This window comes from Sphaeramia orbicularis, chromosome 17 (assembly GCF_902148855.1).
Source record: "Sphaeramia orbicularis chromosome 17, fSphaOr1.1, whole genome shotgun sequence".
NCBI classification, from domain to species: Eukaryota; Metazoa; Chordata; class Actinopteri; order Kurtiformes; family Apogonidae; genus Sphaeramia; species Sphaeramia orbicularis.
Window position 1 is genome coordinate 23,029,091 of NC_043973.1, and position 13,960 is coordinate 23,043,050.

General features: G+C 39.1%; 1 protein-coding gene across 2 annotated transcripts; it reads left to right on the forward strand.

The window, feature by feature from the left end:
- The first annotated feature begins 130 nt into the window (after nucleotides 1-130).
- On the forward strand, nucleotides 131-13,431 carry LOC115437079 (uncharacterized). 2 transcript variants are annotated; one of them, XM_030160171.1, is made up of 10 exons: nucleotides 131-889; nucleotides 1,387-2,601; nucleotides 3,659-3,725; nucleotides 6,312-6,464; nucleotides 6,698-7,863; nucleotides 8,907-9,060; nucleotides 10,790-11,009; nucleotides 11,535-11,647; nucleotides 11,772-11,962; nucleotides 12,483-13,431. In XM_030160171.1, the coding sequence occupies exons 2-10, from the start codon at nucleotides 1,419-1,421 to the stop codon at nucleotides 12,674-12,676; spliced, it is 3,441 nt and encodes a 1,146-aa protein (XP_030016031.1). In that variant the 5' UTR covers nucleotides 131-889; nucleotides 1,387-1,418; the 3' UTR covers nucleotides 12,677-13,431. The 2 variants fall into 2 exon arrangements, with proteins under 2 accessions (XP_030016031.1, XP_030016032.1); XM_030160172.1 differs by having other exon boundaries at nucleotides 132-889; nucleotides 8,910-9,060.
- The last annotated feature ends 529 nt before the right edge of the window (nucleotides 13,432-13,960 follow it).

Genomic DNA, 13,960 nt, shown 5'->3' on the forward strand with positions numbered 1-13,960 from the left:
GCTTTGGAGTTGATGAGCAGCACAAACTGAGCAGCATCTGTCGGATTCTGATCACATCTGGGGATTGGGACAACTGACAAACACAGCGGTGTCCCAATTAACATGCCTGTGCGCGAGCGCGTGTTTGTGTATATGAACGCAGGTGTGAGCACGCGCACGCATGAAAATACAGAGACCGTGAACGTGGATCCATGGAGAAAAGGAGGGACCAACTGTATTGACAAACAAGAGCACCGACAGTTGTTTAACGACGGTAAATTAGGCATATCATACAGGCTGTCTCAGAAACACACTGTGGAGCCTTAACATAGGAATGGGAGGAAATAATGCGATAGACTATTCTTTATTTCAAGCTCATTGAGCCTTTTTGACTTTTTCCTGTCGCCTATATTTTCCGTTGGCTTATTGGCGTGCTGAGGACACGCCGGTGTGTGCGCTTTGTAGAGTACTTACGCAACACAGATTCTCGGGAACGAGTTCACGAGGCAAGGACGAAATTAAAGCAGGCATTTTTGTATTCCATTTTTGTCTAATCCCACTGATTTCTGAAGGGATTACCGGACCAATCATGATTGAGAGACCGCTGGCTCGCCTGACTCTGCCTGGGCCGGGAGCTGTTTAGTCAGCGTGTGAAGGCACAACATCAGCCTCTGGAGACTCAGGTCTGTTTGGTGTTCTGTTTTACCCGCAGGTCAAAGTTCCTCCGTCTCCTTTTTTTGGGCTTGTGACCGACTTGACCATCTGAAAGGCTGAGCAGGTTTCGGGATGGACAGTAACTTAAATATGTGGCGTTTTCACCAGAATTTATGGAATTTATGGAGGATGTCCAAAACTGGGATTGTGTTTTAAAGGATACGGTTTTTAGAAACACAGCTACTCTGTTCATTGGGTAAGTGAGCAGACTTTTACTTTTCTCTAGACTATTTATATTAGCTGTTTTTTTTTTGAAGCCATGCTTAATCAGGATGTAGGAGTTTAATTTTCACCCAGCAACAATGCTGAGAATAATAATCTACTGTGCAACATGTTTTAATCATGTGTAAAGACCTAATGTTTAATTATTCATTTAATTGTTAAATACATTTTTCTGATGTAACAGACCAAAATATGTTGTCATTTTCCTGCCTTGTTGTTTTGCATGACCAATAATGAATATAATGTTATTTATTTGAGGAGGGGTTCAGTTGCAGGCAGCAGTTGCTTATTCTCATTCTGACGGATTATCCTTTGCACTGCAAAGTAATCACCGGATAAGGCAACGTGACTGAATCCACATTACATATCTCTTCACAAGGCAGATCAGATAGAAAGTAAAAGAGATGTAAAAAGCTTGTAAGAGGCATCGTTTTATCTGTTAGTGTGTAAAACCTGTTTCTTTATTTATAGGATCTGTCTGGAGCTTTCTGTGGTTCCTGCCAATGGAGGGCAAGGGCACTGCAGATAATATCGAAGAAAAATCCAGCTCTCCTTCACCCCAAGGGCTTCCCATTAACTGGGGACTCATCACTGGCCCTGTTCCTGTCCCAGAAGTTGTTTTCTCAACACCTTCTTTGAGCACCCAGCATTCTCTTCCTCAGAGTTCAGCTGTGCACTCGCTGCAAACCAAGGTGAAGTCACTCACACAAAGAAGATCAAGAGGGAGAGACAGAGAGAAAGAAAGACCAGACACAGAGGTGCTGGGGTGCAGTCCAGGCGGGCAGATTTCATCTGAGGTGCTTCTCAGACAGAGGCCAAGAGGAAAATGTCAGGCGTCTCTCCCTGGCCTGTCTTGGAGATCAGGTTCTGCCAGGAATTTAAGCAGCAGTGATGATGACGAAGAGGTAGAGGTGCAAGTCAGGTTGGAGATCCACAGCCCTCCAGCTGAAGCACAAGGGGGGACTTTGTTCCAGGGGACATTAGAAGCTGAGGAAAAAAATCAAGTCCAGGTCAGTGTTCCTACAAGTGAACAATATGGGCTTGGGGAGGGTACCAGTCTAGAGAGCCTTTTGTCTGATAACTCAAGCAGCAGCAAGGATGATGCATCCCCTCCTCCACCACCTGTTGTCTCATCCACCTCCACTGCCATCTCTACTTCTACAACTTTCTCCACATTTTCCAAATCATCCAGACACTGGGCACCACCAAAGGGCTTCTGGAGAGTAGCACGTCCAGAGACACTTCTTCTAAATGGAGTTGGTCCTCATGGTGTGCCCCCACCTTTACCTTTGTTGGACTATACAAAAACAGAAACACAGGCAGAACATCAGAGGAAGAATAAATCTGAAGAAACAGGCACAGGGTGTGATTTGGGAAGAAATGTGGTGGATGACAGTAATATATCCTCAGACATTAAGCACTCAGACAGTCTGGACAGCTACCTGGAGAGGTGTGAGCAGAAGGAGGCAGACAAAACAGAAGCTGCCAAAGGACTGTGCAGTTCAGACAGCTGGGAGAGTACATCCTCGCAAAGCGGGGTGCTTTCAGCTGATGAGAAAGTAAGGGTGAAAGAGAGGGCCTATGCAAAGTTAAGAGAAAGACAACAAAATTGCAGAGAAGAGAGAGAAAAGAGTGGAGAAAGTACCAGTCATTGCGAGGATCCTGCATACAAAGCAGATTGTAAAGGTAGGCCTCTTGCATATAGTGTACACTTTTTGTAACTACTGTGTGCAGAAAACATTGACTTAAGCTTAACTATAGGTTTCATATTTAAGATGGCAAACATAGTCAAAACATGAAGCCTCTAATCTTATTTGAACAGACCCTGCTGTATTTTCTGTTGCATATTGTGAAGGTTGTTCCAAATGCAACCACAGTATTTTTAGCAGCTTAAAAGCTCATTCTCCCTGTGACCCAAGACACAAAATATTGATTGTGCCCAAGCAATTACGTCAACCACAAAACATTACATAAATGTGTTTGTAATGCTAGCATTTGTTTGCTTAGATCGGTTCCAGCTGTTGCAGCTTTATCTAAGTCTTTGTCTGCTCATGTTGTATAGAAATGCAGTAGTAACCTGGCTGATTCCCAGTGTTGAACAGATGTCAGATGGGCAGATGTGCATGAGGGTGTTGCTATTATTAGCAACTTGAGCTGTGGGGGAAGTGTCCCTGCTTTTGTATCTCTGTGTGCAAATTGAGGTCTTTGTATTCATGTAAGGTGACAGATTATGTATTTTCCCATACTGTCTAGTCATAATACTATTTATGTCTCCGGTGTTTGAGTGTGTCAATATCAGACAGGTCAGTGTAACACATAAGGGGAAATCCACGATGATCAGGTGATTTTTTTTTTCATTCTTGCATTTAGAAAATCTGCTTTTCTGTGTTTTCATAACCCTTGTTTTTGATCACATTAAGGATCAGCCAGGGATATTTTAATACCCACTTGTGTCTTTAGCTCAGATTATGTCTGATAGCTTCCTTGGCAGCCAATACAATAGACACTAAATAACAGATAGATAGGAATTGAAAACATTAAACTTGTATATCAGCTAAACAGAACTGAAGATTGAAACTAGATTGAAATGTTATATGGTCATCCCTCAAAAAAGTATATTCTGAATATTTGAACTACAAAATAAGTTTCAAACATCAGCGTTATCATCCAGTGTTTCATTTTCAGTCTTGCATTAGTAGCTCTGCTGAGATTTGTGCCTTTCCTCTCTGTGTTTTGCAATCAGGTGCCTGTGCAGTTTTTGACAACTCAGACTCAGCTATTCTTTCTCAGGAGCTTGAACCCTATCTGAGGTGAGTGATGCAGTGCTTCTTATGTGCTTGGCAGGGGCGGTGATATACAACGCCTATGCACTATTTATACCCTCGACTCATAAATTCTACTATCCTGGCTTGGGGATATTGAAAGTGTATTCACAGTGACAAACAAGCTGACTTGTGAACAGGCTAAACAAACATTGTGATATTATGCAGGGACTGGTTATTTTGGGTGATACAGGTCATCTTTTACAAATGAAATCTATCCTCCAGGACTCATCCAACTGCTGCCTTAGGGCCTGTGGTACAGGACAATAAAATATGTACACACAGGATTAAAAACAGACTTTATCCAAAAGCAGAAAATTCATACATACTACTAAATAATATTTTTCATGTTTTTACTGACAGAATGTAATTTTTTATGTGTTTTTTACTTTTTGGTGGCACTTCTCAAAACTTAATTTATAGATGTAATTTTTATAGCTATAAAGAAAATTGCATTTTTAAATTTAATTGCACAGTGACAATAAAGATTCTATAAATAAGTCCATAATTACCTCAGATAAGTGCAATATTACAATCCTGTTTGGAGAAAAGCTGGGACACTGACAGAAGTAAAAACTTCTTTTTTTTTTTTTTCACTGATTAATTTTATTTCATAAATACAAAGACATGTTGATTTTGATGTCTTTAACACACTCAAAATGTTGGGGCAGATATATGTTTTCCACTTTGTTACATCACCTTTTTTATTACACCTTTTAATTATTTAGAAAACATATATTAATTGTTGCAGTTTTGGACTTGGCTGCATATAAGACTTCTTCTGTTCAACAGTTAGTGGTCACCATTGGCCGATTCTCCTCTTCATTATGTTCATAAATTTTACAGTCTTTTGATTTTTGTCCATTTTCCCCTCAAAATAGACTTGTCTGTCCACAACACTTGTTATCATTGTTTTTTGGTTCATCTAAGATGAACCCAGACTCAGAGAACTTGACGCTGTATCTGTGCAGAGTTGATATAGAGCGTCCTCTTTGGGTTACGGTTCCTTCAAGCAGCAGTAAGCTATGTTAAGTGACAATAGTTTTCCACAGTACTGCAGAGCCCATGTGACCATATTCATTACAATTGGCCTTGGTGCCCACATTATTATGTGCTGTGGAGGGGGAATAATCTAAATTCTTTGCAGTTTTGCATTGAAAATTATTCTCTTTGAACTGACTGCAGATTCTTTCATGAAGACTAAGCCTTTGATTCCTTTTATATACCATCATGATCTCATCACCTAATACCAATTTACCTCCTAATGGTTGAATCTTACCAAGCAGTGTTACTTGTATATTCTGTCAACCTTTCAGTTTTGATTTGTCTCTGTGACATTTTTTGTGCAAGTGTTACAGGCATCAAAATTTGTTCAATTAAAAAAAAAAAAAATACAGTAAATGTGGTCAGTGAAAACACTGAAAATCTTTTCTTTTTATCTTTTGACAGTTAAATTAGTACTCCAAAAAAAAAAAAAATCCTTTTTTTTAATAAAGAAAATATAGTTAGAAAATGTGAGTGTCCACGTTTGGAAATGAGAAATATGACTCTGACTGTGAATTTGATGATGAAGAACACAAACATATTACACAAATATCTGTGGTGTGTAGAGAGGCATAGTTTTATGTCAATGGAATAAATTATAGATTCAGAAAACCAGTGTCTTATATGTACTATCTAACATGCCTTGTCATTTTTCTGTCTATTTAAGTACAAAAATGAATAATAAACAAACAAAAAACACAATAGCTATAAAATTAAGTAGTTTTATTACACTATGTCTTGATTAAAATTGTGTTTTTGAGTACTATATTTCTGCACAAGCAACACATTTCAAGCTTATTGATGCACTTGATCTAATGTCAAACAATGACCGTATGTTGGTCAAGGCTGAAATGAAATTAGTGTCTTTTCAGGGTTTAATATATGTTTTTTATGGGTGAGTTGTGTTAAAAACCTCCCTCCATGCTGCTGATCTATCACATTTGCAAAAACTGTATCTGTAACACACAAGGTTAGAACAAAACTAGAAATGTTGAGTTCATACTCGTTGCACAAGTAGAGATGATACAGGTAATAGTTCTTTAAATAAAAGAATATGTGTACACAATATCAGTGTTCAAATAGTGACATGATCTGTTGAAACACAATGCATTCTCCTCATGACATACAGGAGAGAATGAATCACGCTCAGTCTATTACAGGGATAATCCACAAGGCTAGTGTATCATGCTATCTTTATCACTGGGCTGGGGGATAAAGACGAGTACAGACGATGAAGCACAATGCAGAGCAGCTTAACTGCTGGCCATAAGGATAGATGGATGTGTGACGTTTCTGCTGCTCACCGCCGGCGCCACGCCCCAGTCTATCTATTTGATATTACGTAAAGCAGCTTAGGAAGATGCAGCTTGATTCACTCTACAAGTCAGTCTGTAGGGCATGTGATATAGTTGGACATGTCATGACACAACATAAACCTTGCCCTTTTGAGCATCATTTCACATGTTCAGTGTCTCCCAAACTGACAGTAATATGGCTTTGCCTCATCATGCTTTTACCTCCTCTACTCAGGTCACTTCTTGTGATCAGTGACGAACTTCCTCTTAGCCCAAGACATGAACAAGCCAAGCTTCTCCTAGAGCGAGCAAGACTCAAGGCTCGCTCGAATCACATTAAAGGTGATCGTTTCTGCAGACGCTCCCATTCTGATCAAAGAAATACAACGTGAGTTGGTTAAATATCTAAAAAGCCTATGGCATGCTTAATAGTTTAAATAGTTTCCTTTCTTTTCTTTTCCTTTCCTTTCCTTTTTGTCATTCTTTTGTTTGGGATGGGTTAGACCCATGTTGCATTTGTGAAAATAATATGATTGATTGTGCACAAATGAGCAGTTACATAATGTTACAGACACAACATATTGTAATAAAATGTCTGCTATATGTAAATGTTTGTCACAGTAAGAAGCAGCAAGTTGAATCTCCCAGCCCAACACGAGTGCAGAAAGCTGTTCAGACCAAAGATGATCCCACAGTCCAAGCTGCTTCTGGTCCCCTCCTTGTCCCAAACCAAAGAGACACTTCCCCCGCCGAGCAAGGAGGTCGATCCAGACGGTATGGCTGTTCACCTACACGGGTACGCTTTGAGGACGAATCAGAGAAAGAAGCAGAGTCTCGATATTTGGATCGAGTCAGACAGCGTGGCAGGCCTAAGAGTAAAGAAAATCACTCAGATACCGGAAGTAGCAACTCAGAGAGGAATAAAAGCCATAGAAGTGTTTCCATGCCCGCCTCACAAAAGCAAGAAGATGTAGGTATTGGAGGTGAGACTACAACAGTAATAAAAGAGATAATAGTTCTGGTAAAGAAATGTGAGGCATGCGGCTCTGTAGTGAGGGAACCCCAACCAGTCTTATCACCATCAGAACCCCAGAACGCTGAGCCACAGCAACCAGCTAATACTGAAGACCCGCGTGGCAAATCATCCCCTCGCTGGGTATCTCCAAACAAACCAGAAACGAGCACTCGTCCTAAAGCTCCTCTCACTGTGACTTTTGCAGGAGCATATGTGCTGGGAGAAAATAAAGAAAGTAGTACAGGGTGGAAGTCATCAGGGTTTGGAAAACTGAGGAGAAGAAGCAGGAAAGGAGAAAGTAGGCTGGAATCTGGCCATGGCCCTTATGGTCCGTCATGGGCTCAGAGGCGGAACTCTAACCCCAGGAACAGGGTCAATGTGTGCAGAGCTGTTTCCTTTGCCCCCGGCAGCCCCATCGCTCTGGAGCCCCGTTTGTTGGAGGCGTCGGGTAGCTTAAGAGACTCTCCTACACCATCACTTCCTATAAAATCAGCCCTCAAGTCAAGTTCAAGAAATCGCTCTACAACAGGCCAGTCCACAGTTCAGTTCCAGGTGATCTCCAACCAGGGAGTCGAGGGAGGGTCTCAGCATTCAGCGCTCATGGACTCTCCAGAGGCTAGAAGGGAGTCTCCAGTGTCTTTAGCCCAAGGGACCCCAGCCACCAGCAGCCCAGTGCCCTGTATCAGACCCTCTACACTAAGGTACTCCCCTGCCAGGCTCACCACTGACCTGCCAGCAGCTGAACTCTGGGATGCCACTCCAGATGGAAGCGGTAAGTGGTCACTGGTAGATTAAAAGCTTATATTTTCCACTGCTTATAGACTCGGATAATCCTGTAATTTCATACAAGAACATTTGTTATTTGGCAAAACAGTCATGAAGTCATTTGATGCCTTCTTTTAATAACCCTTTTTTAATCATTAAACTATTTTATTAGTAAAGGGTATTTGTTGATGCATAATCAGCAAAATCAGCTTATATTTAGCCCCTAGAGCTATTGTGTGATATCTTCCAAATGAATTTTTTTTACATTTAACCTGTTCTAAAATGATTTATCACCATCTATTGCAATATTACCTTGTGTATTATTGCATTTTTCAGTAAAAATCAGGTATTTTCCCATATTAAATTTACTGGACATGTAAGTGAAATTCAGAAGTAAGCTGTAATTGTATTTTTATTGTATTTTGCACTGTAAAGCACTTTGTGACTCTCTGTCTGTGAAAAACTCGCTATAAATAAAATTGACTTATTTATATCAGAACAGAGAAAACTATAGAAAAAGGGACTTTTTAAGAAAAACATTTTGTGAGGTGAATCTAAAAACACAGATCTATAACCACTGTCATTTGTCAAATTCCATGGGTTTTATTGGTGAATCAACGTTGCAGAAGATGATGGTATTTCCACGTCCAAATAGTTCACATCTGATGACAATGAAAAGCTGTCTTTTACCTTAATTATGTACATGTAATAATATAATTAGCGGCTAAGAAGATATTAAACATTTTAGATCACTAGATACTTTTGGTTGCTAGGGACTGTTGGACTTAATTATGGATGGATTATGGATTAATTGTGAAGTGTAATTGTATGTGTTCAGAGTGTTATATATTTGCACATAACATGATGCTGTGTTATAGGAATTTATCAATGTGTGGCAATACAATCAGAAATTCAACATTGTAATGTGGATAATTCAGTAATTTTACTTCACAATTACCCCTGTGTAATCATATCAACCTCACCCTGTTTAGAGTCGAGTAGAAAAGGGTGATTCTTTAAAGTCAGTGCAGTTTATTGTATATGTCCCAGCAGGTCTGAGTGGTGACGCAGGTCCCGGTTCTGAGTGCCGTCCAGCTCTGCGGAACCTGGCTATGTCTCGGGCTGAGGATCTCAGAGCAGAACTGTTGAGGGCAGAACATCTAAAAGCTGAAGCTATATGGGAGGAAAACTCAGATGGGTCTAGGTAAGCCAAGATAACAATGCTCTTGTCATAGCTTAAACAGTAAATCCCCTACGAGTGCTGTTCTGAGGGGTGGTGTTTTTTAGGAGATTAAAAGCCTGATCCACACTCCACCAACAGGATATTATTGTTAAAAATATTCTCTGAATGTTAAGACAATCCTGCCCTCTTCTGGAAAAGCAAAGCAGTTCTTGCAAATATAAATTAATAAATCATTAGCAAAATAATAATTTAGCCAACCCTATGCATTGATTTGTATGCTAATTAGTGATCAGAAGTGGGAAGAAACAAAGCTCAAATTCTTTTACATGAGTAAGTACAGTTTTGGGGACTAAGCTGACATTTTAGTTTAGTTTAAAGCTGCAGTAGTTGATAGTTCTTTTCATCGTCAGGCCAAATTTCCATAATTACCTTTCAAGGCCTCTGCATCTATTCCTCACCTGTGTTTTCAGGCTGTAGAAAATTCACCCAGTGATGTCACAGTTTTGGCAGATCACAGGTGTTGTCAGATACGGAGAGGGGGTTAGATGTATGATTGATCAAATTCTGTCAAATGCAACCTGGTTATGTCTCTACTGCTCTGCGCTGTGTCTCAACATGGAATCTTGGAAAAGGGACTACTTTTTTCTAGAATGATATTAAATGGGAGGTGATTTTATGTATATTCAGTGTTTTGGTTTGAACCAAGATTTGCAGGATTTACTGAAGGAAAGTGTGTGCTTTCAATTTCTGATATTTTTCCCCCTGATTTCAGCTCCAACAGCTTTAATTAATCTCCAATACTATGCACTTTCCCAACATCAAGACCCATTTTAACCTAAATGATTCAGACAATAACATGCAGAAAAAACATGTGGATATGAACACAATAGACTGAATTGAAGAAAGGGTATAATGTTTTCAGTTTTAGTACTCTACATTATATTAACCCTTAAAGACCCAGTGCTACTTTTATGTCAGCTCCCAAATGAATTTTTCTCTCTATTTAACCTTTATTAACTGATTTATCACCATCTGTCATTATATTATCCTCTATATTTTGCATTTTTTTTCAAAGAAAATCAAGTATTTCCCTATATTTAATTTACTGATCATGCACTTTAATCATTATGATGAGCTTACATTTAAGGGTTATTATATCAAAAACAGAGAAAACTTAAGAATAAAGTGACTTTTTCAGTCAAATCTCTCATTAACTGAACATAAACCAAGTGTGTCCATCAACTGTCACTGATCAAACTCCATGGGTTTTACTGGTGAATCAATGTTGTGGAAGATGATGGTGTTTCCACGGTAACTACAGAGCCTCTGAAAGTCCAAATGGGTCATATCTAATGACAGTGAAAAGATTACACCAATTATTTCAACATACTGATAGGATTATTGGTTTTAAAGTTCTTAAATATTTTAGATCAGTAGATAGTTTTGGTCACAGGTGGATATTTGGGTCTTTATGGGTTAATATAATTTGAGGTTCTGTAAGCTTTGCACAGAAACAACTGGTAAAAATGTTCTTTAAAGGACCACTGTTAACTTTGACATTCCGAGTACATTTTAGAGCATTTTGACTCTATTAAACTTAACAAAGAAGTAGTATCTGTTCTACAACTTGTGTAAATTGGTAATGTGTGTAGCCTTGTTTTGCCATCTCTATTGGGGATGTAACTGGCTTTATATTTAGTTTGTGAGCACATCGTAGTTCACTAAATTTCTTTTGATCTCTCTCCAATAGAAAACTGGATGGACGGCCAAAGCTCTTCTTGCGTCGCTTCTTTTCTTCGATCGGTTTGAACAGTGTTGGTAGGCTTGTGAAAGGGGGCCGCTCCAGCAGTATGGAACAGCTCAGTATCCCGACTGCACCCCGGACCAACTCTGCCTCCCCAAGCCCCACCCGCAGACCACAGCCCACCATCCGCATTCAGAGGACACCCTCACTACAGACGTTGCACACTGTAAGCAGCTCCGCACCATACTGTACTCTAGTTTTTACTCATAATCTCTTTATTTATTTATTTTTTTTAGTTCTCTATATTAGACATTAGCACAGAAGTGTATCCCTGAGGGAGAAAACATCTTATTTACATGTCTATAAACTCCTGGCTCTGCTTTGAGGAACATTCACAAGTTATTTGTCACAGTGGACCAGCCAAGACTTTGAAGTAATCTCCCTGCCTGACACTGAAAGCACAAATAATACATTCCAGGTTGTGTGTGTTTCTTTTCTCTTTCTGTGGTGTCCATCTTTGTTGTACTCCTGGCAGCTGTAAGAGTAAACTAAACAATTTCTGCTTTTTGTTCCAGCCAATCCAAACCCTATATTAACTTAATTTTTATGCCACTCCAAACACTAGTAAACACTAATATAGACTGTAGTTTTACTGGAATGTTTTAGACCAAAAGACCTCCAAACATGAGCTGCTGAATTGTTCCTGTTGTGGCAAATGCACCTTTGTTACAGTGCCATTTATTGCCACTAGGTGCTGCCACTGGCTCAACTCCGCAAAGCCTCCTCTGTGCAGAGTTTAGAAAGAAGAACAGAGCGTTCAACAATACTGGGAGAGGTACAGATTCCATATGGCCTAGCACCCAGGTAGGTTTTAAAGAAAAGCAAAATAATCAAACATCAATGACTGAGACTAACATAAAACTAAATTATTATTTTTGGTTTATTTGAACTAAATGTCTTAATTAAAAGTCTGGATTTTCTCTTACAGCCCTGAAAGCCCTCAGCTTGAGCTTCGCCAGGCCCTGAGTGTTGAAGATGTACTTGCTTCTAGAATTGTGCGTCCAGTTGGCCGGGTAACCCAGGCTTTCCCTGATGGGACCCTCCTCCTTGAGCTCATAAGACCTCCAAATGGTCCCTTTGGTTTTGTCATATCAAGGGGCAAAGGTCGACCAGACACAGGTTTTTAAACCACTTCTTTGTGGCTGTTCTTTGTTATTCAGTCATGCAGAAACACTCATGTAAATACTATGATGACTGTCAGATACATACTTGGACATGAAGTTTGAATAAAATACATTAAGTTGTTCTGATGAAATGATTATGACAATGTGATTTATTCTTGATAGATAAAGCGTAACTGGGACTCATTTTACCTGGTCAAAGGTGATTACTGATGTGTATAATTAGGAGTAAAAACAGGAATGTGTCTGAAAACAAAATTATTCCAACTTCATGGACGACAATCCATAATCAGAATGAATAAGTCTGTCAGCAAAAGATTCACTATGTTTTTTATGTTCATATTGCTAAAGTTTTTGTTATTGTAAATTTTGCATTAATATTAATCTATGTGTTGTATACTTAACCAATTTCAAATCCACATATTTCTGCTTTCCTTAATTTTTGCTCATTTGCTGATCTCCCTCTGTAACCTTCCCTTCTAGCTCACTTTCCTTTTATTATTGTCTACGTCTTCTAGGTGTATATGTAGAGAAAGTAGGTGATGGTGGCGGTGAAGGCCCCTACGTCGGTCTCTTGGGCATCGGTGATGAAATTCTACAGGTGAATGGAGAGGCGGTAGCGGGACTCAGTTTGGATCAGGTAACACGGCTCATGACCCGGGAAAGCACCGCCTCTCTTCGGATCATGCCGGCCCGACGCAGCCAGCGCTGACTGGGAAGAAGCCAACCTCCTGCGCCATGGATGACAGCTCTGTACAAACTGTACTGATGGACTGAATGTGACATAGTCAGTGTGTCTCAAATAGTTTCTTATAGCTAAATGACATGTGACATGATCGAAAGGCTTGTCTTCCATTTCCAAGTGCAAAATCATCAACTATGTGTCGACACATCAAACAAATAACGAAACAGATAACACACACGTAACAAATTAACAGAATCTGTAAATGACAAAACTGGCATCAAACAAATCAAACAGCAGGAAGCAGTTATTAGAAAATGAATTTTAGTTTTATGTCTAGATTTTTAGCTAGATGTTGACATAATTATTTAAGCCCAGCATAGCTGGTGGGCAAGTTTGTTTTTAATTGAAAATGCTCATGTTATTGGAAAACATTGGCAAAATTATTTTTTTCTGACAATCAGAAACTGGGTAACAGTCTTGGCACTTTCTTTTCTCACATGTAAAATTGTAATTACATGTATTTTGCTAATTGTGACTTATTTCTAAGTGAAAAACTGGAGCAGGAAATATTGCAAATCACTGGAACTGAAACTATTATGCCATGTAATGTTACTGTCCCCATTGTGATTTGGGTTATGATATTTATGATATTTATTTTTTGCTGATTGAGATTTATGATTTGTATTCTAAATGTATATTGCCCGAAACCTGAAAAGTAAAGCAATATTTGCACAACCATAAAGAGGCAAAAAGGCATTCTTTTAGAAAACAAACAAAAAACACTGGTGCCCTCCACTGGATCACAACTGAAAATGTAAACCTAATTAATAATTTGTATATTAAATAAGCCAAATCATTCATATTTATTTCCCACAACTCCAAAAGATCTATTTCATATCTTTTAATCTAATATATAAAAATATCAACTCCAGTTTCCAAAAGTTCAGTTCAGAAAATCTAAAAATTGAGTCAGCATGGTAATGTTTTTAGTGCTGAGTGTTCCCTGCCTACACCTACAAAGCTTTGGCTCAAAGGAAAAAAAAAAAAGTTTGCTGTTTGGGACAGGATGTAGGATGAAGGTCGTGACTGCTCTTGAAAAGAGGCAGTTAGAAGGTGGGGGCTGGACACTAAACATGATCTAGAGCAGGGGTGTCAAACTCATTTTAGTTCAGGGGCCACATTCAGCTAAATTTGATCTGAAGTGTGCTGAAACAGTAAAATAATAACATAATAATACAGAAATAAGGTCAACTCTAAACTTTTCTCTATGTTTTAGAGCAAAAAAAGTAAATTTACACGATGAAAAGGTTT

Bases quoted from the DNA above. Each gene is read 5' to 3' on its own strand.
- LOC115437079 (XM_030160171.1), top strand. From the start codon at position 1,419: ATGGAGGGCAAGGGCACTGCAGATAATATCGAAGAAAAATCCAGCTCT. The intron at 6,465-6,697 runs GTGAGTTGGTTA...TGTTTGTCACAG, and splicing joins TCTGATCAAAGAAATACAAC to TAAGAAGCAGCAAGTTGAAT. The intron at 11,010-11,534 runs GTAAGCAGCTCC...TATTGCCACTAG, and splicing joins CACTACAGACGTTGCACACT to GTGCTGCCACTGGCTCAACT.